At 37.9% G+C, this 26951-nt stretch overlaps 1 protein-coding gene across 3 annotated transcripts; it reads left to right on the top strand.

The window, feature by feature from the left end:
- Positions 1 to 4032: 4032 nt before the first annotated feature.
- Positions 4033 to 25815, top strand: LOC130831890 (cysteine-rich secretory protein 2). 3 transcript variants are annotated; one of them, XM_057700354.1, is made up of 9 exons: positions 4033 to 4107; positions 5247 to 5362; positions 8931 to 9001; positions 10729 to 10845; positions 11584 to 11671; positions 15433 to 15578; positions 15989 to 16086; positions 22020 to 22108; positions 24980 to 25815. In XM_057700354.1, exons 3-9 carry the CDS (start codon positions 8933 to 8935, stop codon positions 25105 to 25107), a joined length of 735 nt encoding a protein of 244 aa, XP_057556337.1. In that variant the 5' UTR covers positions 4033 to 4107; positions 5247 to 5362; positions 8931 to 8932; the 3' UTR covers positions 25108 to 25815. The 3 variants fall into 3 exon arrangements, with proteins under 3 accessions (XP_057556337.1, XP_057556336.1, XP_057556338.1); XM_057700353.1 differs by lacking the exon at positions 4033 to 4107 and adding an exon at positions 4306 to 4378; XM_057700355.1 differs by lacking the exon at positions 4033 to 4107 and adding an exon at positions 4306 to 4346.
- The last annotated feature ends 1136 nt before the right edge of the window (positions 25816 to 26951 follow it).

Below are 26951 nucleotides of genomic sequence, written 5' to 3' on the forward strand. Positions count from 1 at the left end.
TTTATGGACCTTTCAGATATTACAGATGATTGGATTGTCAAAGCAGGCTCACTGGCATCTCCGGTGTCACGCTTCACTCAGCATTTCAAGGATAGGCATGGCCATGAAGCAAAGGGACAGCGGGGAGAGGTCCGAGGCCACCACGGCAGCCCCCTGATGCTGTTTAGCAGCACATTTCTTCATCTCTAAAGACACAGACTTCCGGATTAGTCAACTTTCAAAACTTTTTTATAGACATCTCAAATACTTCAGAAAATATTCATACTCTTAAACATCTGTAAGGAGCGGAACAATCTTTTTTTACATTGTGCTTTCTAATCTCAGGTCATTCCACTGTCCACCTCATTTCTTATGCTCCAAGTACTATAATCTCATTGAATTCTTTGAAGCATCCCAAGATTTTCCTGACCTAGGGCATTTCGTGTGTTGTTAGCTTTGTCTACAAGAGTCATCCCTCAATTATTTGCCAGAATAACTCCTTCCTATGAAATGTCACTTCATTCAAGAGATTCCTTGCAGTGAATGATCTGAAGAACTTCCCTCATTGTCTTTCATTGCTCCCTGCACTCTTCATAGTAATCACCATGAAAACAGTTATGGCTCAGGTATTTCATTAGGTACTTTGAAACAGAGTGATAAACAGGACAGATCAAGTTCCAAAATGCAAGGAGTTCACACTTGAGTAGGGGAGAGAGAAAGAAGAAATAAATAATGTTAGAAGAGACACGTGCAATGAACTAAATGGGCAAGAAAATAGAGATTCCTGAGGATGGGCTAGAGGGGGAAATGTTTATTTAAATAGAATAGACAGGTGAATCCTCTCGGAGGGGATGGTATTGGATTGAAAAAGTAATAGAAGTGAGGCAACAGCCAATAAGATGATTTCATTGAGAAAACTCTCAGGCAGAGAGAATAGTGAGTACAAAGCTGTTGAGAGAGGAATGAACTTGGCATACTTGAGGAAAGGCAAGACGCCTAGAATGGCTAGAGCAGATTGCACAAGGCAAAGATCACTTTTAAAGGGGGGTCAGAGACAGAAACTTATCACATGGTGCCTCCTGGGGCAAGTAAAGCATTGGGAGAGTATTATAAGGTGACTGGCTGTGAGCGTATACTGAAAAAGAGAGCGAGATGATGAGATGCATTTCCCAAGAGGATAAGAGTGGAAACAAGAAATGAGTTAAGAGATCATTGACTATAAAGGAGATTAAGTTAAATTGCACTAGATTATAGATACATATTATGCCTCCATATATGTCTACGTTGTATATTGAACAATTTCAAGATATGTGTCTCTATATCATGACCCAAACAAGAGAACTGTTTCCCAACTCAGGCTAGAATTACCATACACCAAAGCCAAAGCCATCACAAGACAAGAAAACTACAGACTATTGTGCTTCATGAACATAGATGTCACACCTGAGATCATTCACCACGAAAAAGTGAGGTTATCCTAGGAATAAAAGCTTGTTTCAACATTCAAAAGTCAAGTGATGTGATACACCACGTTAATAACATAAATACATCATATGATCATCACAAAAGATGCCCCAGAACTCACGTGTCAAAATTCAACACCTTTAATGAAAACAGTTTTCAGAACACCAGGAATTAGAAGGTAACTTCATCACCTTAACAAGAAACATCTGACAAATCCTCCAGCTAACTTTATACCAAGTAGTGAATGACTGAATGCTTTCTCGTTACACTACTTTATAGGTGAAAACATCAGTGTAGTATTTTTCAAGCTGGGATCCACTATTAAGAAAAAGGCAAGCCTGTGAGCTTGCACAACTTTGTCTATATATTAAATGACAGCTAATGCAACAAAATAATGGAAAAGATTAAAGGCACATGGATTAGAAAGGTAGAAACTGTCTTTCTTTGAAGATTAAAATAATCTTTTTTTTTTTTTTGGTAAAGATCCAAAGGAATCTATTAAAAAGAATTATTAAAGAAGTTTAGCAGGGTCACATGATAACGAGGCTGGGGGCACATCTTACATATGCAGGAAGAGGGTAAGAATTGCAGTGGATTTCCCATCAGAATCCACGCAACAAGTCAGTCCTCCCAATGCTCAGGCATTTTCAACTCATAAGTTAGCAGTGTGCTCCTTTCAGCTCAGCACACTGCTAACTTATGATTTTACAGGAATATTTAGAAATGCCTATACTCCTCTCAGTAATGCAAACATACTTTCCATATGCTCTCCAACAAGTGGAGACTGAACATCTGGAAGCTTTCTTCTATTCTGGATTTGCCCTCCATACCAAATTCATCAGCACTGCTTTATTGTCTCTTCACATCCCAACATTTTGTCCTGTTTCTACTGCTCTAAAATTTAAAGAAAAATTGTCACCAGTTTCTCAGCTCTGTAAATCACCTGGCACAGTAATATCAGGTAGCTTTTACAAAATAATATTTGATCCTGTAATTTCCCAACCGTCTCTACACATCAACATTGCCATGTTACACAAGGAAGGAAATCTCCTTAGACTTCTATACAAAGTCTCCCCAACATGTTCAACAGCCTATCATTCGGACTTCAATATGGCTTTTCATGCATACTCAAGTTTCTGTTCTTCCAACCAAGGTTTACAAACTCTTTTTTTCTTTCTGATCAAGTCATATATATTTTTCAGAACACTTCAAAATGTCTCTTGACCGCCTAATTTTTACCTGGATAAAATCAACGCACACAACTCCCAATTGCAATATACATTCTCTGTTCCAACTACTTAGCACTAAACTGTTCTACCTGATAATACTGATACACACGTATCTTCCCCTCAGTAATACAAGTCCTAGAAAAAAGACATGATGTGTCCTTCTCTCTACACTTCCTAAGAAGCTAGGTTGGCTCAATTGTTACTCACTCTACAAATAGTTACAAACTGCCACCTGTGTAACTGGTCTTGTGCTAGGCTTTGGAAATATAGGAATAACCAAGACAGACATTGTCAGTGTCTCAAACACATGCTCCTTGACAATATCTATCATGGCAACACTCAAGTTGCCCTCATTCTGACACCATTTATGGGAACAAGTAATAATTACAGGTGTGATGTCTCCAAGAATGCACAATAGCTTATTCACAGTCATTATAGACTATTGCCAGATAACAATGAATTGTTTTGCCCTAAAAAAGGAAACAATATAATAAGCAACTTTATTAAAACTGAGCAGCAATTTTGTGGATATGAGTATTTGAAATGTTCAATTAATAATTTAAGCAAGATACAATGAAAACATCAATCTAATAGTGAGAAACAGAGATCTGGGGATGGATTTCAAAAAACATTCAGAAGGGCAAACTGTCAGGAGTTCACTTTGATTGACTGCAACCATAACAGTAAAGCAGTCTAGGATAACTTGTAAACTCATAGATGGTTTTAGTCAGTGGTACTCGCGCTTGAACTAAAATAGCAGTAAAGGAGAGCAAAAACAATGTCTGTGCTTTGGTCACTTGGAATTTTCACATTGCCAAGGGTAAATGGCCTTCAGCTTCAGGAAACATGGCAAGTACAGCCACGGTTGTGCCTTCATGCATCGAAGAGTTGCAAGGAGCAATGTCAAGCCTCTTTGCACGGAGTACAGAGAGCTGGTGTGTGATGGATCTTCATCTTTGGGTTGACATCTTTTGACCCAACCCATCCTCTAGGTGATAGGTTCCTTCATTCCTTTAAATCTTGAAAACAACTAAGCATAGGAGAAAATCATTGGGTCCTCCTCTGCCCTGTATGAAAACGGGCAACATGTCTTCAATCACCGGCTCGGATCAGGAATTCGGGGTATTTTTCTAAGACGTATCCCTGTTACTCTTCTTGAATTTCTCAACCACAGAACTGCTGTGGAAGGGAAGAAGGGGAGCAAGAACACGACGTGTTTGTGAGCACACCTTCCAAACGCTAACTTTATCTGCGTGCACTGTTGGCACCACACGTATTGGGCGGCAACCTCACGTATCTGTGGACTTCTCCAATCAGCTCTTTAAATTCTGTTAATTCAGGAGATCGTGTTGGGAAAGGAGCACCTCCTTTTTCAAACACCCCCTGGGCGTTCTCAATCTTCATGTTGTCTCCATCCTCATATTCTTCTGCGCAGGTATGTGAGCAGACATGTATTTCCCTCATCAAGTGATGGTAACAATGGAAAGGAGCCAATGTGTAGGGTTTTCACGGAGCATCCCTGGGGGCAGACGGGGGAGTTGCGCCAATAATTCAATTGGCCAACGACTGCGCTGAGGGCATAAAGCCTGGTGACGTCGCCCCGCAAGTGCTGTGGGGTATTTTACACCCGCCACGGAAGGAGCGAGCAGCAGCCGGCCTCTGGCAGCGGCAGGGGTGAGGCAGGAAGATCTGGGCCCTAAGCCAGGGTAAGAATTTAGAGCAGCCTGGGAAACTGGAAATGCCGCGCGGGGGTGGGGGCGATGGGCAGGAAAACGGGGGAGAGAAAGATCTGTGGGGTTAGGCGTCTTCTGATCCTCGGCGCCTCTTCTGCCACTCAGGCTGTACACGGGCTGACTCAGTTCCGACAGACGACAGAGTAGTCACTTCTGTAGCTCAGCACCCAGCCACCAAAGAGTCAACATCCTCTCTAGGGGGTATCCTATCGAAACTCTTCACTTAGCTTAAAAGATAAATCATTCTATTTATGTGAAACACCCTGAGTCATAGCAGAAGCCTGAAGGCGTTTCTAACACTGGCTTTTCGTGAGATCAAACTAAGAATTTTAGTTTCTTATTTGTGTTTTGAATGAGTAGTTATTAGAAACTATATTACAAACATTTAGAATTGCAATTGTGGACTCTTCTGGACTTTATGTAATCTGCTGGCTTCCAGGACTTTATGTAATCTGCTGGCTTCCAGGAAAAGACATGAAAAGATATGGATGGGACCCCCAAATCCTCTCAAATCATGCCTGACTACTTACAGAAATTACCTTCTAAAGAGTATATGATTTGGAGGCCTAGATGAGGAGTTGAGAGTCTTGAAAATGTGCTGTGATAGAACTTCTTTAAGAAGCACACATCTTTGTTAGTGTTTAAAGGCACTACCAGGACATCAAAACACAAAATGATCTCAGAAGGAGATTATGGTCTTAATGGGGAGATCAAATAAATGCAGTAAGCACTAGAAAGCAATCCTAACAGCTGAGTCAAGTTTGAAGTTTGTGACAGAGATTATTGATACTATCTCTTCTTCATGTCTTGATTTTAAATATTCTCTTTTTCCCTGTTCTAGGATTATGAAGCCATGCACCATGATCTTCCCATTGACACCCTAGAAGAACCGTGTCATCCTGGTCTTAAAACACCTGCTAGAAAGGGCACAGTGCTTCTTCATTAGCAAGTATCCAGGTAAAATAACAACGGCAGCCAACTTTTCAACTATGCATGAATGTGGGTTTAAAGGAATACAGTATCTACTTTTCTTTAAATATACGTCCCCCAAAGTGTCACTGCTTTCACTGATGCAGCAAAAATGAACATAGGGGACTTACCTGGTGGCACAGTGGTTAAGAATCAGCCTGCCAATGCAGGGGACATGGGTTTGATCCCTGGTCCGATCCCACAAGCCTCGGAGCAGCTAAGTTCATGGGCCACAGCTAGTAAGCCTGTGCTCTAGAGCCCGTGCTCCACAATAAGAGAAGCCACCGCAATGAGAAGCCCGAGCACCACGTGAAGAGTAGCCCCAGCTCGCCACAAGTAGAGAAAGTCCACACACAACAACAAACACCCAACGCAGCCAAAAATAAATATAAATAAATAAATACATTAATAAATATTTTTAAAACAAGATTCTAGGTTGGGTGAGTGAGGGAGCAGGGAGGGGAAACTGGCAGAGAGCAGTATGTGGCACGCTGGTCTATCAAATTATGGAATTATGGGTCATCTAATGCAAACCTATGGCATGAGTAAGCTGTACAAAATTGTCAGACTCCTGTGTGTGTCTTTCAGTGAGCTAATGAAGATACAACAGCCCAGATATTAAATCATTTTCCTAAAGTCAGCCAGAAGGGCCTTGAACATTTCAACATATGATTAGATTATACTGATTTTTTCCTATGATACCTGGAAGTAAAAACAGGTCTTATAAACACTTCTAAAAGTACCAATTCAAACAACATGTATTTATGGAGAGAGCTTATGAGCTCAGCAGACTATTACTCATTGCAAAGGATAATAAAAAAATTAATAATTTCCATTTAATGAGTATTATCTGTCAGGCAAAGTATTAGGTGTTTTATGTACATTATGCTGTTCAGTTTTCAAAGCGAAACTACGACATGATAATCCACAGTTTAAAGAAGAGAAAACTGAAGCTCAGAGAAGATCTCCCGGAACTGATGGTTTCCAAAGACTGTGCTTTTATCCAATAAGCTATAGAAAGTTGGTAACTGGGACGTAAAAGTCATAGAAAGCTGAGCCATGGAAGTTCAGCTATAAGGTAGGATCCCGGTTGCCTTCCCAGTGATTAACCAGTCTTCAGTGGTTATTATAGAAAGGCAAGGCCAAAAAGGCAGCCTCAGATTTTAGTATGCATTAGAAGAGTGGAAGGCTGGCTAGGGAGTGGAGTGAGGGTATGCATTACTTACTGGCGTTAAAAGCTACATGGAAACCGAAAAATGTCATAAACAATGTCAGATAACTGAAATTGGAAGCTATTGGTGTGAAAAATTCTGTTTTGAATACTGTATGCTAACTCATACATATGGAATCTTAAAAAATGATACTGATGAACCCAGTGACAGGGCAAGAATAAAGATGCAGATGTAGAGAACGGACTTGAGGACACGGGGGCATGGGAGGGGGGTGGCGGAGAAGGGGAAGCTGTGACGAAGTAAGAGAGTAGCATTGATATACATACACTACCAAAAGTAAAAGAGATAGCTAGTGGGAAGTTGCTGTATAACACAGGGAGATCAGCTCAAGGATGACTGATGAGTTAAGGGCTGGGATAGGGAGGGCGGGAAGGAGTGGCGGGAGGGAGGGGATACGGGGACATATATATAAATACAGCTGATTCACTTTGGTGTACCTCAAAAACTGGCACAACAGTGTAAAGCAATTATATTCCAATAAAGAGCTTTAAAAAATTCTGGTTTGGATTTGTGTTGGCTTAGATTTACTTGCACAACCAGAATTTGCTAAAACAAAAATAGGTGTAATATATATTGTGGTCTAATCGGCTCCGTACCTTTCCTCTTCTTACAGACAAAGCAGACACTTTCATCCTGCTCTGAAAACCACAGTAGTGATAACTCATTTATTTAACTGTGAGCAATTTATTTGTCAATCATTTTTATTGAGCCAATGGTAAAATTATTTAATGAATGTATCCATGAGATTCAAACTTTATGGATACATGTTTATTAAGAGAATGATCTCAAGTTAATTCTACTCTTACTATGTCATGTTGAAAGAAATGAATTTTTTACAACTCATTCTAAAATACATAATATAAATAGTTCCCATATTTATGACTTTGAGACAATTATACTCAAATTATATTTAATAGAAAAATGTAAAACATGACAATTTGTGTGTATAATATATGCCTGCATGTTAGTGATTTTTATTATGAACGTATGTGGTTATATATTAACACAGGGATTGTTAACATAAGGATAGAATGGGAAAGGATTGGGCTGCAAAATGATTGATTTTTCCCAGTTGAAACTATGTTTTCCTTTTGATGCACATTGACTTAGACATCATAACTGAATCAAGGCTAGTTTCCGACATTACTTAAGATCTTACCATTGGCATAGGTTAATTAACTCTTCTAAGCCTCAATTCCTTCATCTATAAAACACCGCCATACCCACCAAGGTATGAGAGTGAAATTAGACATGGTATTTTACCATAAACTGTCAATAAATGTTCCCCCCTCTCCCTTTGAAGATCACAGTTTTAACAAGAAAGGCAATACATGGAACAGGTGTCAATTGTCTACTACTTACAAATCAATATGACCTGAGAAGTACTGCAGATAAATAGTTTAGAATTTTCTATCCCTCCAAGAATTTGGGGAAAAACAGTCTCGTAGGAAGGAAACTAATTAAGGCAGCATTCTTTTAATATACAAAGAGAGCAAATTATGTGACTAATGGTGGAAGGGGGTTATGAGTGCTTCCTAAACTTCATGTTCTTGTTTCTTCATCCAAAGGACCAAGGATTTTTTGACACATTGAGAAAGGACAATGTGGGCAACCCAATGTTAAGTGTTTGTTAAAAAGTTAGTAAAATATTAAACAACCTTTGTACCCTATCATGGATTTAGCAAATTTGAAAAGTCTAGATTTTCAATACATTAGTTCTATTTGTATCTTTTCTATAATGGGAAATTTGAAAATATAGACAAGTCATAATATAAGGAATAAAATAAACATAACTTCTAATGCCTCCATTGGAGAAAGAACGACCAGTAAAGTGTTTGTGCATATATTTCTGTGTAATCACAACCCTGAAATCTTGATTAAAGTTGTGTGTAAATAAATGGACAGATTTACTTTTCATAGAGAAAAGGAAACTAAAAGATGGTACACACTGAAAGTAAACTTTCCCCCAAAACTGAGATGAATAATCAATGCAGTATCATAATTAACTGTGAAGAAATCTGTTTTTTCCATATTTTCTTTCTGATGGGCTTAGGAACAATAGAACTGGGCAGAAAGAAGATGGAATGACCCTCGTCTTTGTAGGTGTAATTCAAGGACAACAGTCAAGTTCTTCAGCTTATTTTTTATTGTTTCTATCAGAGATAAGGTTGGTTCCACTATGATTCTACTGGCATCATATGACAGTCCTCTCACAGCTCCTTTGAGATAACCAAAATCATTACATTGGTTCTTCCCTCTTAGTCAGAGGTCCATGTACTACATGTTTCACTGCAGACTTTTGTTCTCTTTGACTTATTTCCTAGAGATGGCTTTACTCCCAGTGGTGCTGTTTCTGGCTGCTGTGCTGCTACCATCTTTCCCCGCCGAAGGAAAGGTAAGGTTAAAGTGGAAAATCCTTCCAGAGCTATCCAGGCAGCTCTGTGGGATGGCAAGGCACTGTGAGAATGGAAAAAGTGAGTATCTGGTACATCACAGAGTACTCACTGGTAGCTCAGAGCCCTTAATTATCTAGATGAAAGTTTAAGGATGAGCAGTCCAGGACAGCAGCTACCAGTCACACATGGCTGTTGAAGACTTGAAACGTGGCTTTTCCATAACGAGATGTACCGTAGGGATAACATATACACCAGATTTCAAAGATTTTTAGTACAACAAAAAAAAGTATTTCATTATTTTTATATTGAGTACATGATGAAATGATATTTTTGAAAAGTAATGTATTAGGTCCTTAGGGCTGTTATAAGAAATTAACACAAGATTGGTGGCTTAGCACAATAGAAATTTATTCTCACACAGTTCTGGAGGCCAGAAGTGTGAAATCAAGGTCTCAGCAGGGCTGTGCTCCCTCTGGAGGATCTAAGAGAGTCCTTTCCACGTCTCTCTCCTAGTTTCTGGTGGCTTCCACCAATCCTTGGCATTCCTTGCTTTGTGGCTGCATCACTGCAGTCTCTGCCTGCATCCTCACATCACCTTCTCCTCTCTGTGTCTCTTATAAAGACCCTTGTTATTGGACTTATTTTTCATTCGGTATTGGTCCCTGTCTTTAGGAACGTACAAGGAGGCAGAAGAAATGGACGCATAATGAGATTGTGGTGATAAAATGTGGTCAGATTCATGTCCGCAGTATCTGCAGAGCTTTGAGGGGACTCAGTGTTGGGGGAGCAGAGAATAACTTATCCTAAGGCGTCAGGGGAAAATCAACAGAGGACCCTGTCTGTCCAGACTTACACTTCAAAATCTTACTCATGCTCAGATAACATCAGCTTTTTGTGTAAATTTAGGCCATCAAATTGCTAGACCTTGTGGGAACAATTCACACACCCTACTCCACCTCCAGGTTTAGGACCCATCCACCCACCCCACACACACACATACACAGCAATACACCAAAAATATCAGCACCTGATTTAATACCTTATCAATTCTATTTCTGTTTCTAAAAGGAACAAAGTCAGCAGTAGTCCATTGGTTGGATGGTTTTGCTCCTTCCTAATGACCTTGGAGATTTTTTTTAATGGGGTCTTTTGAGCGAACCCACAAAATCTACCTATAACTGGTACATTCATCTTACTAGAATCATCTTACTAGAATATTGAATGCACTTCAACTGAACCGAAGCATTCTTTCTCTAAATACATTCTAAATATATTCTTTCTCTAAAAACAGACACCATGTCAGGTCAAAGTTCCCCTTAAAATCTAGGATAAGTCTTGAGGTCTACTCTTACCCCCCTGCTGCAGCCTGATTGAATGTGGATGAATCTGTCTTAATGTTCTGATTGTATACCTTTGTACACAAGATTGTAAAATATTATAAAACATCATCACTTGTATGTCTAGAAAAATCACATTGAGAGTTTCCTTGAAACTAGAAATTGGCATTTGTGGCCTCAGAATTCCATTCCCACTCTCAAAACTTCGAACTACTTCTTCCCTATTTGTCATTGCCTTGGTTCAATTCATTGGCAGTGCTTAACGACTCATAGTGACTCGAACTAAACACTTTGCAAAGTCATCTCAGAGCCCTTGAATCAGCTTATTCACTCTTAAATGCAATTTTCAAAATTGTTTAAAAAATAACCCTAATTTTATTTCCCTGTAGGATCCATCCTTTACTGCTCTGTTAACCACTCAAACGCAAGTGCAAAAAGAGATCGTAAATAAACACAATGAACTAAGGAAATCCGTCTCTCCACCTGCCAGCAACATGCTAAAGATGGTAAGAAACAGGAAGATAAAGAAAGTGGTGCGAACCAGCAGTGGTAAGAGCAGGCAGCTGATAACTGGCATCTCTTAAGAGTTTTGTAGCTTACAAAGTTCTGTTATAGGCAGGGCAGAAATGAATTTTCCTTTATAATGCTTAAATAACTTGTCAAGGGTATAGGGCTCTTAAGTTGGGAAGGCAGATTTAGAAGCCAAATCTTCAGACATCAAATGTGAAGGTGTTACATTTTTTGTTCACTGTCTTCCCTAGTCGAAAATAAAGAAATCTCCTATCCTTTAGGATGAATGCCATTTAGGGTAAATAACAGGCATTTGCCAGAGAATAGCCCATAAAAGCTAGACATCTCCCATATGGACCCAGTGGGCCACAAATGGAATTGGCAGTAACCTAGGGCAGCTTATTACTATTGAAATGTAGTTAGACTACCCCGCATGTTAATTAGTAAAAATCTTCAGTGTGTGGCTGCTATGCTATCACAGTCAGATAATATTGTATTAGGTTTCCCTCTCATTAGACATAACACCTGTGGACTTGTCTTTGTGCGGAAACTGGCGCTGGGGCAGATAAAGACACACACACACAAACAAAAAGATACTTTAATACCAATGACAATTAGATAATACATCTACAGAAGTTTTAAAGTAATGCAGATCAGCCTACCAGTCAGATTTGAAAGCATATGCGTCATTGGAGTTGAATCTTTGTGTATTTTGTTTTTCTTGTGACATTTAGGAATGGAGCAGAGAAGCAACAGCAAATGCACAGAAGTGGGCAAACAAGTGCACTTTAGAACACAGTAATCCAGATGACAGGAAGACCAGTACGTAAATGAGTAAACACTTGTTGAATAAAAAAGCAAATAAAATATTGAACACATAAAATAGGATAGACCATTCTGGGGCATTGCATTAAGAAGACTTTGTGAATAAGTGTTGCTTATATTGCTGTATTTTTAAAATCAAAGTATCTGCATATAGAGAGACATGATAAGTACTATTTTGTGCTTGTTGATTGTTTACATTATGCAAATTATTTATTAAGCAGCATGTCATTTATTCCTCCTGAACAGCTCATGGTAAAGAGGTCATGTATAATCATTTTTCCGATTTTAAAGATTAAAAAATAGGATGTGGAAGGAATGAATTATGCAAGAACACAACCGGAAGGAGTGTCATATATTAGAACATTAACTAGGCTTCCTAATTTCTCATCCTTTCCCCTTTTTGTGATATTGTGTAGCTGTATGGTGTTTTGAAATCTGTTTATTTTGCATTCACAAAATATATTAAAATATGTTGAATTGTTCCTGAATTTACTCTAAAAATATTTAAGCTTTTTTTTTATCAGGATGAATATTTTGGGTGTGTTGATTCATTTTTCAAATTTTTGATAACAATCTGTCAAGTATTTTGTATGGACTGTGTGCCTATGATGCATAGAATAACATATTAGACTCAAAAAAAACTATGACATATTTTATCAAGGATCATAAAAGCCATGAGAGAAAAAAAGCTTGCATTAATAAACTTTACATAAAATGTTTTACATTATCAAGTATGATATACACACAGGCAAGCTCAATTTAAAAGCAATGGATAACTTACCTGTTATTTCAGTAGAATTATTATTGTTTATATCGTTGATGCAAACATTATAATGAAATTACAACAAAAGGCAACTGTGTTCAGTAGAAAATTGGCACAAATAGTCTTAAAGATCCAAGTCTACTGTTAGGTTCTTAGTTTCTGTCTTTCCCTATTAAAGGAGATATCCAAAAACATTTTATATTCTCTTTAAGCAGCACATAGACATTATATTTCATGTCACCAAAATGTAAATATTAAGTGTGGGCTGAAAAAGGTAGGGAAAATTTCTGAACTGCAAGGCACTTCTTTCTTTTTTAAATTAATTTTATTGTAAGAACACCTTTTCTCTTTGTTGTTTGTTTAAAAAATTTTACGGTGCTAAGAGCACAGCATGAGACCTACCCTTTCAAGAAATGTTTAAGTGAACAATACAGTATTTTTGACTATAGATGCCATGTTGTCCATCAGATATCTAGAACTTACTCATCTTGCTTACCTGAAAGTTTATGCCCATTGATTAGTAACTCCCATTCTCCCTTCCCCCCAGCCCTGCAACCACCATTCCACTCTTTGATTCTATGAATTTGACTATTTGAGATACTTCATATTAATGGAATCAGGGACTAGTTGTCTTGCTGTGACTAGCCTATTTCACTTAGCAAAATGTCCTCAGGGTTCATCCATGTTGTTGCATGTTGCAGAATTTCCTTCTTTTCTAAGGATGAATGATATTCCGCTGTATGTGTATACCACATTTTGTTTATCATCTGTTGATGGACATTTAGATTGTTTCCTCATCTTGGCTATCATGTAGCGCTGCAATGAACATGAGAGTGTGAATGTCTCTTCAAGATCCTGATTTCAGTTCTTTTGGATAAATATTCAGAAGTGGGGTTGCTGGATCATTTGGTGGTTCTGCTTTTAATTTTTTGAGGAACCTCCCCACTGTTTCCCACAACAGTTACACCATTTTGCATTCTCACCAACAGCATACAAGAATTCCAGCTTCTCCACATCTTCACCATCACTAGCTGTCTTTTGTTTTTTGATAACAGACATCTTGACAGGTGTAAGGTAATATCTCATTGTGGTTTTGATCCACATTTTTCTGATGATTAGTGACGTGGAGCACCTTTTCACATACCTGTTGGTCATTTGTACATCTTTTTTGCAGAAATGCTGTTCAAGTCCATTTTGGTCAAGATTCTTAGTCATTTCCTCATGCAGCCTCCAGAAAAGATGGATCTCTGGACAGTCCATCCAACTCTTTCCCTCCCCAGGGAGAAGCTAAGAGCTAGAGTATTTTGCTTGTTCACTCTGTGCTGAACCAGCAGGTGAGGCTACGGCAACTGCCAGCCCAAATATCTGTCTCTGTTCACTCCCCTCAGGCAGCAAGTTTATGCTAGGTCTTGTTAGCATTCCAAAACAGGCAAGGCAAGAGCCAGTCCTTCAGGCAGCCTCTGGAAAATGTGTAGCATCGGATGACCAAACCAATTTTTTCCCTCGCCAGGGAGAAGCAGGCAGCTGTGGTTTTTGTCCGCTTGCTCTTGTGCTGAGCTGGGGAGAAGGGCTGTTGCATCTACCAATCCAAACTGCCTTCTCTGTTCTCCGCCAGGGAGCAAGACTGTGCTGCAGGACTGGCAAGAAAGATGTCAGTTCTTTGGGTGGCCCCAGAGAAACTGGAGCACTGGACACATTGATCAACTCTGCCTCCCAGCATAAAGCTGAGAGCTAGGATTTTTCGTTTGCTTCCTCTGTGCTGAGCTGGGGGAGAAGTTATGGCGTCTACCCTCCCAACCACCATTTCCATTCTTAACTGACTGTCAGAGCTCCAAGACTAGCAAGACAAAGTCCAGCCCTCTGGGGAGTCCCTTTGGAAAAGCTGGGTTGCTGGACCCATGAGCCAACTCTTTCCTTCCTCTGGGAGAAGCTGGGAGCTATGGGGTCTCTTCCTGATTGCATGGCACTGTGCTGAGGGTAGGGATTCTCGCAAGAGGGTTTTCCAGTCTCCCTAGAGGCTTCAGTGAGTCTGCTTTCATATCCCTCAGGGTATGGAAGCTTTTAATTGTGTTTTTGGATTTCTGAGGATGGCAATTTTTTCATGCATTGTTGCTGAATCTGCGTGTGTGTGTTGGGGGAAGGAGAGTTCAGGGCTTCGTACCCCACCGTTTTGTGGATGTCACCTGCTGCAAGGTCCTTCCTGCCTAACTCTCTGAGGCGGATTTGGCCTTGTGACATTATGAATTATTGATTAAGGGAAGAGCTACAAGTTTTGAAAACCATCATCCTTCCTGATGTCAGTTGCCTCTTGATTGGGGCTCTTAAAGACTGCCTATAAACCTTTTTTTCTCAAAGTTTATGTAAAATCTTAATCATAAATATTTATTCTGGCTCCTATATGTGAAAAATCTCTACTGAGGGTGGGTAAGAGGAGGAGAGAAAAAATTAAATTTGGTTGTTGCCTTTTGAAAGTTTACAATACAAAGCTGAGAGCATACACATTATACCTGTAAAGAATTTGGTGTGAAAAAGAATACATCTTTGACAATCCAAAGGGAGTAGGATTGGGGGGGGGGGTTGTTTTAATTTTTATTGAAATATAGTTGATTTACAATGTTGTGTTAGTTTCAGGTGTATAGCAAAGTGATTCAAATATACATATATGTATATAAATATATATTTTTTTACATTCTCTCCCATTATAGGTTATTACAAGATATTGAATATAGTTCCCTGGGCTATACAGTAGATCTTTGTTAGAATAAAATCTTCTCAACCTATTCAAAGTTTGTTTATTGTGGCCAGCCTCAATGGGTTAGGTAGATCTGTCTTCTATTCAGCTTTACAGTTGATAAGGAATGGAAGCACTTTTTCATGTATTAACAGTTAGCAAATACAGGCACTGAGTTTGCAGGGCAACATCCTTGTGTTCTACAGTTGACTTCTCTTGCCATGGCATGCTTTGTTGCTTTCTTCATGATCTGTTCATACTTAGGTACAAAATGTGGTGAGAATCTCTACATGTCAAGTGACCCTACTGCCTGGTCAGATGCAATCCAGAGCTGGTTTGAAGAACGCCACAATTTTGTCTATGGTTCAGGACCAAAGAGCTCCAGTGCAGTTGTTGGACATTATACCCAGGTAAGCAGAACAAATGAAAAACTTCTGCCACAAACACTCTAATAGAAAAGGCTTCTCCAGATGATGACCAACTCCAACGTTCAATTTGCGGGGAGAGCTTGAGTATAATAGAATCCTGGCATTTAGCTGGTATTTCATCTAGAGCTGTCATTTTTTTTCCCATTAGCTGCAAAATTTTTGGCAGGGAAGTACACTCTTTACTTTTCCAACATTATAAATGGATAAAGTAGTGAATGTACGTGAAGTTTAATGTTTTTAAAGTTTGTACTTTGCTTCAATAATTTAAATGTTTCCTTAAGGCTGAAAACTATGAGTCACTTTTTGTTTTACATTTGTTATTTGTTGGTTTTTTTTTAATACTTTCCCCTCTCCTTTAATGTACTCTCACATATTCCTTTATGGATTTGCAGCTTGTTTGGTACTCATCTTTCCGTGTTGGATGTGGAATCGCCTATTGCCCTAATCAGGAGAGTCTGAAATACTACTATGTTTGCCAATACTGTCCTGCGTAAGTACACACTTTAAAGTTTAATGCCAAAAGTTCCATCTGCAATTTAATATTTTAAAATACTGTATATTTAACCAATCAAAGTAAAAAAGCATGCTTTAATAAAGAGAAGAGATAAACCTTTGGAAATGCTGCTTAAGGTAAGATAAATTCAACCTATCAGAGAAGATACCAAGTTCTCAGTTCCAAGAGTAAAATCTAAAACTCTTTCCTCAATCATGAAGTCATGTCTTTTCTCTCAATTGTCTTTCCCCATGGCTCAAGCTTATTCTCTGAGCACATGTAGTACGCATTTCCCTAGAGCTGGTGTCCTCAGTTCTCTCTAATTTCACACCCTAGTAGGGTGGAAGCTTGATAGTTATGCAGGGAGCAGTAGTGGAGTGGAAAATAAAGGATAGTAAATTGTGATTTCAGCCCTTTCTGCTAAAATATTCCTATTCTTATCAATCTTAAAAACCACGCACATTATTACCATTAGAAACAATTCATTCTTTTGGGTCTCAAAGGTTTTTCAAGAAATCTTTAATACATTTCAGGGTCCAGAAAAAATTGACATTTTAAACTTTTGCTTCTCAGAAGTTTTCACAACAAACTCCATAATGAACAGTTCCTTGAGGTCTTCGTTTATAACAGGAAACATGCCTTTTCATTAAGCAAAATGTCTGAAGTTCTCCACAACAAACCCTGTGGATAAACTGAAGACCTAACCTCAACATATCTGCTAGTCTTAGTTTCTCTTAACATTTGAAATTCTTTACCCCTACAGGCAGGGAGCCCCCAAAACCAAGCCTTCTACAGGATTTATTTGATGCTATAGATGACCCAGGAATAAGGAGCTCCAGATTGAGAATTATGACCTCCAAAGTCATTTTCCTGCAAACAGCTATTAGAGTTTAGTAGAAAGAATTGATAGATCATTCGGGTAAGGACAATATGCACTTAGGAAGATCCTGAGCTCACCTCCTCCCATGGATACACTGAATCTACACCTACATACAGAACGATTCCTCCTGAAGACCTGAAGGCTGATTTAACAGCTACTATATGTAGAAGGACTACATAGAAATAAGTAGGAAAGATGGAGACACTGTATCCATGGGAGCCCCATCCCCATTTCAGTGACCTGAAATAGGAGGGATATAGTTGAGAAGCTTGAATACAGACTCACTCACCCTGGGACACAGCAAAAAAAAAAAAAAAAATAGCAGTTTAAAAAGCATCTAGACTGTACAGAAGGAAAACCCATTGACTAACATGAGAGCTTCTTCCAAATGAACAGGGAACTGCTGGAGCCCTCTCCAGGCTCAGAGGCACCGGTGAGCACCATTGTTTGGTTCCCCCAGGACTCACCCAGTCCACACCTGCCCCAGCTGCAGCCCCAGCTATCCTTCCAGGGCAGCCTCAAGCACAGCACTCCCCAGGGACTGCTCCTAGCCTGGCTAAATCCAGCTCTAGCTGGCCTGCTGAAACCACGAGGCACAGGCAGTCACAGAGGATGCTCTTACACAAGGCTACTCCTTCTAGAGAGGTAGTTGTTTCCTCTAAATCATAGAAACAAAAACCAGACGTCAAAATGAGGAGACAGGAATATGTTCCAAAGGAAAGAACAAAATAAAACTCCAGGAAAACACTCTAATGAAATAAAGATAAATAACTTACCTGATAAAGAGTTCAAAGAAACAGTTATAGGATGCTCACTGAACTAGGGAGAAGAATGGAAGAACACAATAAGAATTTCAACAGAGACTTAAAAAACGAAAGAACCAATCAGAAATGAAGAATACAAGAATTGAAATAAAAAATACACTAGAGAGAATCAACAGCAGATTAGATGATACAAAACGGAAAAGCAATCTGGAAAATAGGATAGGGAAAGTGACCTAATCAGAACAGCAAAAAGAAGAAAGAATTTTTTTTAAATGAGGAGAGTTTAAGGGACCTCTGGGACAACAGCAAGCTACCAACATTTGCATGAGAGAGGTCACGAAAAGATAAGAGAGAGAGAAAGGAACAGAAAATATTTGAAAAAAATAATGCCTGAAAACTTCCCTAACCTGGGAAAGGAAACAAACATCCAGGTATAGGAAGGTAAGAGAGTCCCAAACAGGATGAACCTAAAGAGATTTACACCAGGACATATTATAAAGTGGCAAAAGTTAACGATAACAAGGAAATTTTTAAGGCAGCAAGAGAAAAACAAGGAATCACAAGAGAAACCTCATAAGACTGTCAGCTGATTTCCAGGAAAAACTTTATAGGCCAAAAAGGTCTGAAAAAACAAAAACAAAAAACCTTACAACCAACAATACTCTGTTCAGCAAGGTGATCATTTAGAATTGAAGGACAGGTAAAGTTTCCCAGACAAGCAAAACTAAAGGAGTTCATCATCACTAAATTGGCCTTACAAGAAATGTTAGTGGGTCTTCCTTAAGTAGAAAAGCAAAAAAAAAAAGAAAAAGAAAAAAGAAAAGAATAGCAAAGGCTACAACTATAAACAGAAAATACATATGAAAGAAAAAAATCTCACTGGTAAAGGCAAATATATAGTAAAAACAGTAGATTAGTCACTTAAAAAGCTAGTATGAAGGTTAAAAAAAGTGCTACTATCAACTGTAACTACAATAAGTAGTGAAAGGATACACAAGATAAAAAGATGTAAAATACAACATCAAAAGCATAAAACCTATGGGGGTGGTAAAAATGTAGTGCTTTTAGAAAGCCTTCGAATTTAAGTGACTATCAGCTTAAAACAGACAGCTGTAGATACAGGCTGATATATGTGAACCTCATGTTAATCACAAAACAAAAACCTACAATGGATACACAAAAAATAATGAAAAAAGGAATTTAAAAATAACACCAAAAGAATACGTCAAACCACAAGGGAAGAAAAGAGAGAAGACAGAAACAGAGGAGAACTACAGATACAACCAGAAAACAATTAACAAAATGGCAGTAAATGCCTTACCCATCAACAATTGCTTTAAATGTAAATGGACTAAATGCTCCAATCAAAAGACACAGAGTGGCTTAATGGATTAAAGAAAAAACAAGATCTATATGCTGCCTACAAGAGAATCACCTCAGATCTAAAGACACACATAGACTGAAAATTAAGGGATGTAAAAATATATTCCACAGAAACGGAAAAGAAAAGAAATCTGGGGTGTCAGTACTCATATCAGACAAAACAGACTTTAAAACAAAGACTTTAAGAGAAGATGGAGTAGGATATTACATAATGGTAAAGAGGCCGATCTAACCAGAGGATATAGCATTTATAAATATTTATGTACCCAACATAGGAGCACCTAAATATATAAAGCAAATATTAACAGAAATAAAGGGAGAAGGACCTACGGTATAACACAGGGAACTCTACTCAATACTCTGTAATGGCCTATAGGGGAAAAAAAAATCTAAAGTGTATGTATATAACTGATCCACTTTGCTGTACTTCTGAAACTAACACAACATTGTAAATCAACTATACTCCAAAAAAATTTTTTTAAATAAAAAATTTTGAAAATTTTAAGAAAGGAAGTAAAGGGGACAATGGTGGCAATACAATAATAGTAGGAGACTTTAATATGCCACTTGCATCAACAGATAATCAAAAGCAAAAGCTTTTGCGCAGTGAAGGAAGCTAACAATAAAATGAAAAGGCCACCCACTAAACGGGAGAAGACTTGCAAACAATATTTCTGACAATGATTAATATTCAGAATATACCAAGAACTCATACAACTCAAAATCAAAAAAACCAAACAACTTGATTAAAAATGAACAGAGGACCTGAATAGACATTTTTCCAAAGAAGACATACAGATGGCCAACAGGCACATGTAAAAGTGTTCAACATCACTAATTATCATAGAAAGGCACATCAAAACCACAATGAAAATACCACCTCACACCTGTTAGAATGGCTACATCAAAAAGATAAGAAACAAGTGTTAGTGAGAATGTGGAGAAGAGGGAACCCATGTGCACTGCTGTTGTAAATTCCCACCACTATGGAAAAGTGTATGGTGGTTCCCCAAAAAACTAAAAGTTTTATAGTCATATGATCTGGAAATTCCACTTCTAGGTATTTTTTGAAAGTAAATGAATATAGTAATTCAAAAAGATATATTTACCCCAGTGTTCATTGCAGCATTATTCACGATAGCCAAGATATGGAAGCAATGTAAGTGTCCATCAATAGATTAATGGATAAAGAAGTTGTGGTGTACACACACACACACACACACACACACACACACACGTATATATATGCAAACACACAATGAAATATTACTCGGCCATAAAAAGGAATGGAATCTTGCCATTTGCAACAACATAGATGGACCTTGAGGGTATTATGCTAAGTGAAATAAGTGACTCAGAGAAGGACACATACATATGATTTCACTTGTTTGTGGAATCTAAAATAAACAGAACAGAAACAGACTCACAGATACAGAGAACAAACTGGCAGTAGGGGTGGGGAGATAGGGACAAAATAGGTGAAGGGGAGTAAGTGGTACAAACTTCTAGTTATAAAATACGGAAGTCACAGAATGTGATGTACACATAGAGAATATAGTAAATAATATTGTGAGACCTTTGTATGGTGACAGATGGTAACCGGAATTATCATGGTGATTGTTTCATAATGTATAAAAGTATCAAACCACAATGTTGTACATGTGAAACTAATAGAATATTGTGGGTCAAGTAAAACTTAACAAAAAAAAAAAAAGATAGCTCCCTGGAGAAAGCATCCAAACTCACTGCCTGGCAGTGAAAGGGAACCAGGAACCAGGCACCTGAGGTGAAAGCTGGAGCGAATAATGAGGGAAAGTGGGAGTGAGGGAAACTCCAGAACACTTTTGTGTCCCTGTCGCAATTTCTCCAAGGGCTACCACACATACAGCCCTGTGCTGTGCAGGAAGACTGAGACTCTGATACATTGCCTTGGGCCCTGGGCGCCCTTGACACTGCTGAGATTTGGATTCCCATGTATTTTCACATGAATTAATTTAAACGGCCGATAGGATAACGGCCATCCGTGAGTTACAAGTTGATCACTGTAACTGATTCCACCCACGATGTGGATGTTTTATCAATACTTTTAAACTAACATTCCCTTTTTGGTAAACACAAAAATCTCTCACGGGCTACTTCTGGAAACTCACAAACCTTCCCCAGCTCTCCCTGACCCACCAGCACACACACCACAAACTACACAACACCATCCAGAAATTAAAAATATGTATTGGAACTTTACTGTCCCTAGATCATATTAAAGAAATTATGGTATTTGCCCTCTTTCAAATATAAAATTATATTGTAATATGGAGTATTCTTTTTCATACTGCAACTCCCTGCTCCCAGGATCTTCCCCTGTCTCTCTAAGGGATGTATTTATTCGCCAGCTCACTGAGGTGCATGCCCTTACTGGTTTGACTGAGTCTGCTGGGAGATGAAAAGTGTTGCCACAACAAAATTTACTCTGAACACTTTAGACTAGTTATGCCAGTGTGGTTGCTCAACCTGAAGAATTACAGTCAAGGAGATGGGGCAATGTTTATGAAGTATTTTCTTAATTTGGATGTTATCTAAATTACGTGTTGGGAATTGTAACTTTTTAGTTTTGTTTTGTTGTTGGTTTTTTTGTTTTTTGTCTTTGGGGTTTTTTTTTTCTTTTCTTTTCTTTTTTTTTTGGCCACATGGTGTGGCTTATGGGATGTGAGTTCCCTGACCAGGGATCGAACCCAGGGCCTTCACCAGCAAAAGCATGGAGTCCTAACCACGGGACTGCCAGGGGATTTCCTTCAGTTTTGTTAATATAACTAAAAACATTGAATAATTTATGTATATTTAGTGATTGATGTTGCAACTAAACAGCAAAGTGAAAAATATTTGACAGTGCGTATTTTACATTGTAGGGGTAATAATGTGAGTAAAAAGAATACCCCGTACCAACAAGGAACATCTTGTGCCAGTTGCCCTGGTGACTGTGACAATGGACTGTGCAGTAAGTTTGAAGTGACTAACTTGTTAGTATAATCTAGAATTGATGTTTAATTTTCCTTGTATGGATTAAGAAATCTCCCAAAGTAACCAATTTAAAGAAAGTCTTTATGCAGAAGACAGAAAGATTACTCAACAGAGTGTGTTTAAGTAAACATTTTACACATTTCAATAACCTACATATTCTCTGTAATGAAAAGAATGCAGCCAGACCTCAGAGACATTATTTCAGATCACTGCAAGAAAGAAAATATGGCTATAAAGCCAGTCACACAAATTTTTGGTTTCCCAGTGCACATAAAAGCTATATTTACACCATACTGTAGTCTATAAAGTGTGCAATAGTATTATGTCTAAAAAAAAAAGTACATACCTTAAATTAAAAATAATGCTTTTGGAAAAATTGCACCAATAGACTTGCTTGATCGAGGGTTGCTACAAACCTTCAAAGTAAAAACCACAGTATCTGCAAAGTACAATAATGTGAAACAATAAAAGTATAGGTATGCCTATATTATCATGTGTAAGATAATGAAACATCTAGCATCCATTTGTTTTGTGACCATACAGAGCTCATTAATAACTATACATTCATGTTTCTGACAATTTCATCAATGTTAGTATCATTATACCAAAGGTAGTATTTTGAAAGAATCAAAATGTGTAAATCTAAGGATGTGAGACCACATTATGACTCAGTTTAAACAGGTGAACCAAATATTTTTTTTTGTGCAAATCAGTACCTCATGCTGATTACTGCATTTTTTTCTTTAGTATAATTGGAAGCATGGTGATTAACACAATAAATGATCACCTGCCCTATAATTTAATCTTAGTTTGTGCACATTTTTTCTTTCTTTTTTTTTTTTTTTTTTTGATTTTCATGTTTTAAATTCTCCCAAATTAGTTCAACTTGAGGATGGAAGATGCCTTAGAGGACTGGGACGGGGAGGGTGGGGGGGACTCGAGAGAGGGTGGGGGGGGAGTCAAGGGAGGGAGGGAATACGGGGGTATGTGTATAAAAACAGATGATTGAACCTGGTGTACCCCCCCCAAAAAAATAAAAAAATAAAAAAAATAAAAAAAATAAAAACAGATGATTGAACTTGGTGTACCCCCCAAAAAAATAATAAATAAATAAATTAAATAAATAAATAAATAAATAAATAAATAAATTCTCCCAAATTTACAGAATATTATTCAAGGGAAACAGCATTTTGAAGTCAAATATTTGCATTGGAATCATTATACTTAAAGCATGGATTTTAAGTGTTGTCTTTGCATAATATGTAATTACGGGGATATTAGCGCAACAACAATTAACTAAGATGTTTCCTCAGAAATATTTGTGGATTTACACTGGACAAAATCATAGGATTCAGTTCTCCAGAATAGCCGCTTTTTTTTCATGTTCAAGAGTAGAATACAGTATCTTAATACACCAGTTGTGCACATTTTTAGTGACAAAATTCAAGCTGTATATGATGTAGGTTCATAGAATCCACAAACATACTGTCGCGAAAAGAAGGCATAAAATAAATGTCATATATATCATTTCTAAGGTTGTCCTGACCCTAAGTAAAAATAGCTGTTCTCTTTTTATAGTTTGGGATACTTTTATTAAAATTATTGTGAACAATAGAGGTGACTCATTCCCTGAGATTTTTACCTTTCAAACACATTCACCTTTAGTCAGCTTTCTTCTTTACTGAATTATAGAGATATAGTTCAGAATATTGATGATGTCAAAGCTACAGATCAGCTAAAGGAAAAAAATCACCTGAAAAAATGTGGACTATTTCTAGCTCTGGTGAATGCTATGTTTGCTAAAGAGCTTGGAATTTATCCTATTAGCAGTAAGCACTCAATTGAAAGGTTTTCAACAAAAGAGTGACAAGGTCAGAATCATGTTTTATAAAGAGCTTTCTGGCAATGGTATGTAGAAACCATTGGATGGAAATCAACTAGAAAACTGTTGAAAACCATGGGTTAAAAAGAAATTGAATGTCTTGACTGCACTACTAGCAAAATGAATGAAGAACAATGGACAGGGATGAGAGACATGATGTAGAAAAGCCAGTGTTTATTACCAGTGCTGGTTGGTGCTGGTCAGAAGTAGAAAAGCAGGAGTTCATGTTGATTCAGTTGCTTGCCTGAATGACTGAGTAGTCAGGGAGCCATTCGCCTGGGGTTGTGGGAGGAGTGTAGGGAGACCGCATGCAAGAATAGTTGCCTTGGATCCATTGTGGGTAAGATGATGGGTTTAGTTTGAGACTTGTTGGGTTTGGGGTCCCTGGAGAATATCCAAAAAGAAACATTAGAAAGAAAGAAGGCATGTTATCAATGTTTTACATCTTTGTCTCCCCACTGGAATCACCTTCTCCTGAAAGAAAGCATTGGAGTTGGAGGCAGTGTGTCCAATTGGATGAAATGATAGGGCTGTTCTCTATCAGCATGGTCTTACAAGTAGCCACTAGTCACACGTGATCTTTGAACACTGTGGCTGGTAAGATTAAGGAACTAAATTTTTTACTTCATCTAATTTAAGATAATTTAAATATTTAAATTTAAATTGCTCTATGTGTCTAGCAACTCCCATGTTAGGTATTTTCATTTTACTCTCTTTGCTAAAGGAGAAAAATAGGTCAATTCATTTTAGAAACATATCACCAAGTTCAAAATAAAAAGTGATGGATAAATCAGTAAGCTCAACTAAGGCACCTCATATGTCCCTCAAGAAGTGAAAGGTCCCTTGTGGTGTGAGTGACGCTGACTTGTTTGTCCAATCTGACCCCTCATACCCTTTGAATGTGTGGATTGTTTTGTTCCTACTGAGAAAAATGATAATGAGGTAACTCATCTGCTTTTGTTACAGCCAATACCTGCGAGTATGAAGATCTCCTTAGTAACTGTGATTCCTTGAAGAAAACAGCTGGCTGTGAACACGAATTGCTCAAGGAGAAATGCAAGGCTACTTGCCTATGCGAAGGCAAAATTTACTGAAATGCCCAATTTGCATTGTGCAGGACTAAATGGAGAAAATCTGCATCATTTAGTTGATGCATACCAGGAGGGAAACTGCAGGATGTGAGTTAACAAATTTGATTCCAAACAGTAATGAACCTTTTTCTCCTGGATGCTTACAGAGATCTCCTTCATACAACAATTTACAAAAGTAGCATATTCCATGATGACAACTTTGGACTGATACAACTTTGTCACCTTACATTTAATTAATTGAATGTTCAGGATTTTGAAAGTTGTATAACCACAGGACTTAGTCACTAGAACTTTGGATTAAAATAAAGAATTACATGTTTCCTGAAACAACATGCCAAAAAAAAAAAAACCTGTAACGTTATCATTCCTACTACATGATTTTTTACATGTTTAAAGAATGAGTTCAAAGATTGACATCTACCTTTGTCTTAGGACCTCCTCTTTAAACAAAAGCAAACAGCTTTTAGAATAAAGAACGTATCTAAGCAAACACATGGATGTGATTCAAGTCATATTTGATAATATTCATATATAACCCCAACTAGATTAGCCCAGATAAATTATTAGACAGATCAAAATTTCCAAAAACATTTGCCTATAAAATTAAATTTGGGGAATTCTCTGGCAGTCCAGTGGTTAGAATTCTGCACTTCCACTGCAGGGGGCCTGTGTTCAGTCCCTGGTCAGAGAACTAAGATCCCCATGAGCTGCATGGCACAGCCAAAACAAACAAAAAAAATTTTAATTAAAAAATTAAATTTTAACAATAGCAACAAAAAGGAATCAGTTGTATTTTCATTTGCTTTTTGCTTTTTGACATTTTAATCTCCTCCCTACTGGTTTGGTATCCTACTTTTTGTGTAAAAAGAATGGTAAATACTAAAATACACGTGTACTTTCACATTTATGCAAAATGTACATGCAGCATAGAAAAAGTATACCAGAAACTAACGAGACTGGTTTATATAGAGTGGGTTGGCAAGAATGGGGTGGGCAGGATGGAGGATGTCAAAAGGGTAGGAAAAAATGTGTGTGGGGAGTGACACTTTATTTCTTTTTATATACTCGTAGTGTTAGCTTGTGAGTTTTGTTAATGTCTCACATACTCTTTAAAATGAAATATAATCAACAAGCGTGGGGAGAAAAATCCAAAATGAAATAGAAATAAGAATAAACTATATTTCACATAGAAAAAATAATCACCATAAAGGGTGGAAAAAAAGAATCCAGCTGATGTTTGAATGCCATATTCAAACTGCATGCCTTCTATATTCATATAAACAAATGTTCGATTCTAGTGAGTAAGATTTTGTTTTTAACATAGACACATGGGTTAGTAGTTCTGAAACTACTGTGTATCCTGCGAACACACAAATAATGGAAGCCAGGTTTCTCACTGTTGGAGAAAGGATTTACACATGTGGAAAGAAGGAATCTAGGATTAAACCCTGTGTTGTTGTATTGGAATTGAAGATATTGGTGTGAATTTGTAGTTTTTCACATATAGAGATAGAAGTGCTAGAGAAATATCAGGGAATTAAGCAGAAGGGATCGCTGCCTTCATGAATAATTTTTGAAACTGGAAGATAAGAACATAAGGGTTCCCAGAGCCACTAGGGACACAAACTATTTTGGGGGATGATAAAAATTATTTGTAAAATGTAACAACAAAGGGAGAAATGCCACCTAACCACTTTTAAATGAAGCACATAGTGGTTTTGAGTTCAAGAAAGTTCCAGAAAAAAGGATTTCACATTGGCCGCATGAAGTTTCATCCTTATCCCTGCAATGGTGGCAGCCAGCAAAAAAGATAGTAGTAGCTGATGAGCAGTCACTGGAGGCTTCAG

The sequence above is a fragment of the Hippopotamus amphibius genome, chromosome 11, assembly GCF_030028045.1.
Source record: "Hippopotamus amphibius kiboko isolate mHipAmp2 chromosome 11, mHipAmp2.hap2, whole genome shotgun sequence".
In the NCBI taxonomy this organism is placed as follows: Eukaryota; Metazoa; Chordata; class Mammalia; order Artiodactyla; family Hippopotamidae; genus Hippopotamus; species Hippopotamus amphibius.

What these genes read in the sequence shown, in the direction of transcription:
- LOC130831890 (XM_057700354.1), top strand. Translation starts at nt 8,933, where the DNA reads ATGGCTTTACTCCCAGTGGTGCTGTTTCTGGCTGCTGTGCTGCTACCA. An exon ending in CCAGCAACATGCTAAAGATG is followed by an intron (nt 10,846 to 11,583) that starts GTAAGAAACAGG and finishes TGTGACATTTAG; the next exon opens with GAATGGAGCAGAGAAGCAAC. An exon ending in TCCAGATGACAGGAAGACCA is followed by an intron (nt 11,672 to 15,432) that starts GTACGTAAATGA and finishes GTTCATACTTAG; the next exon opens with GTACAAAATGTGGTGAGAAT.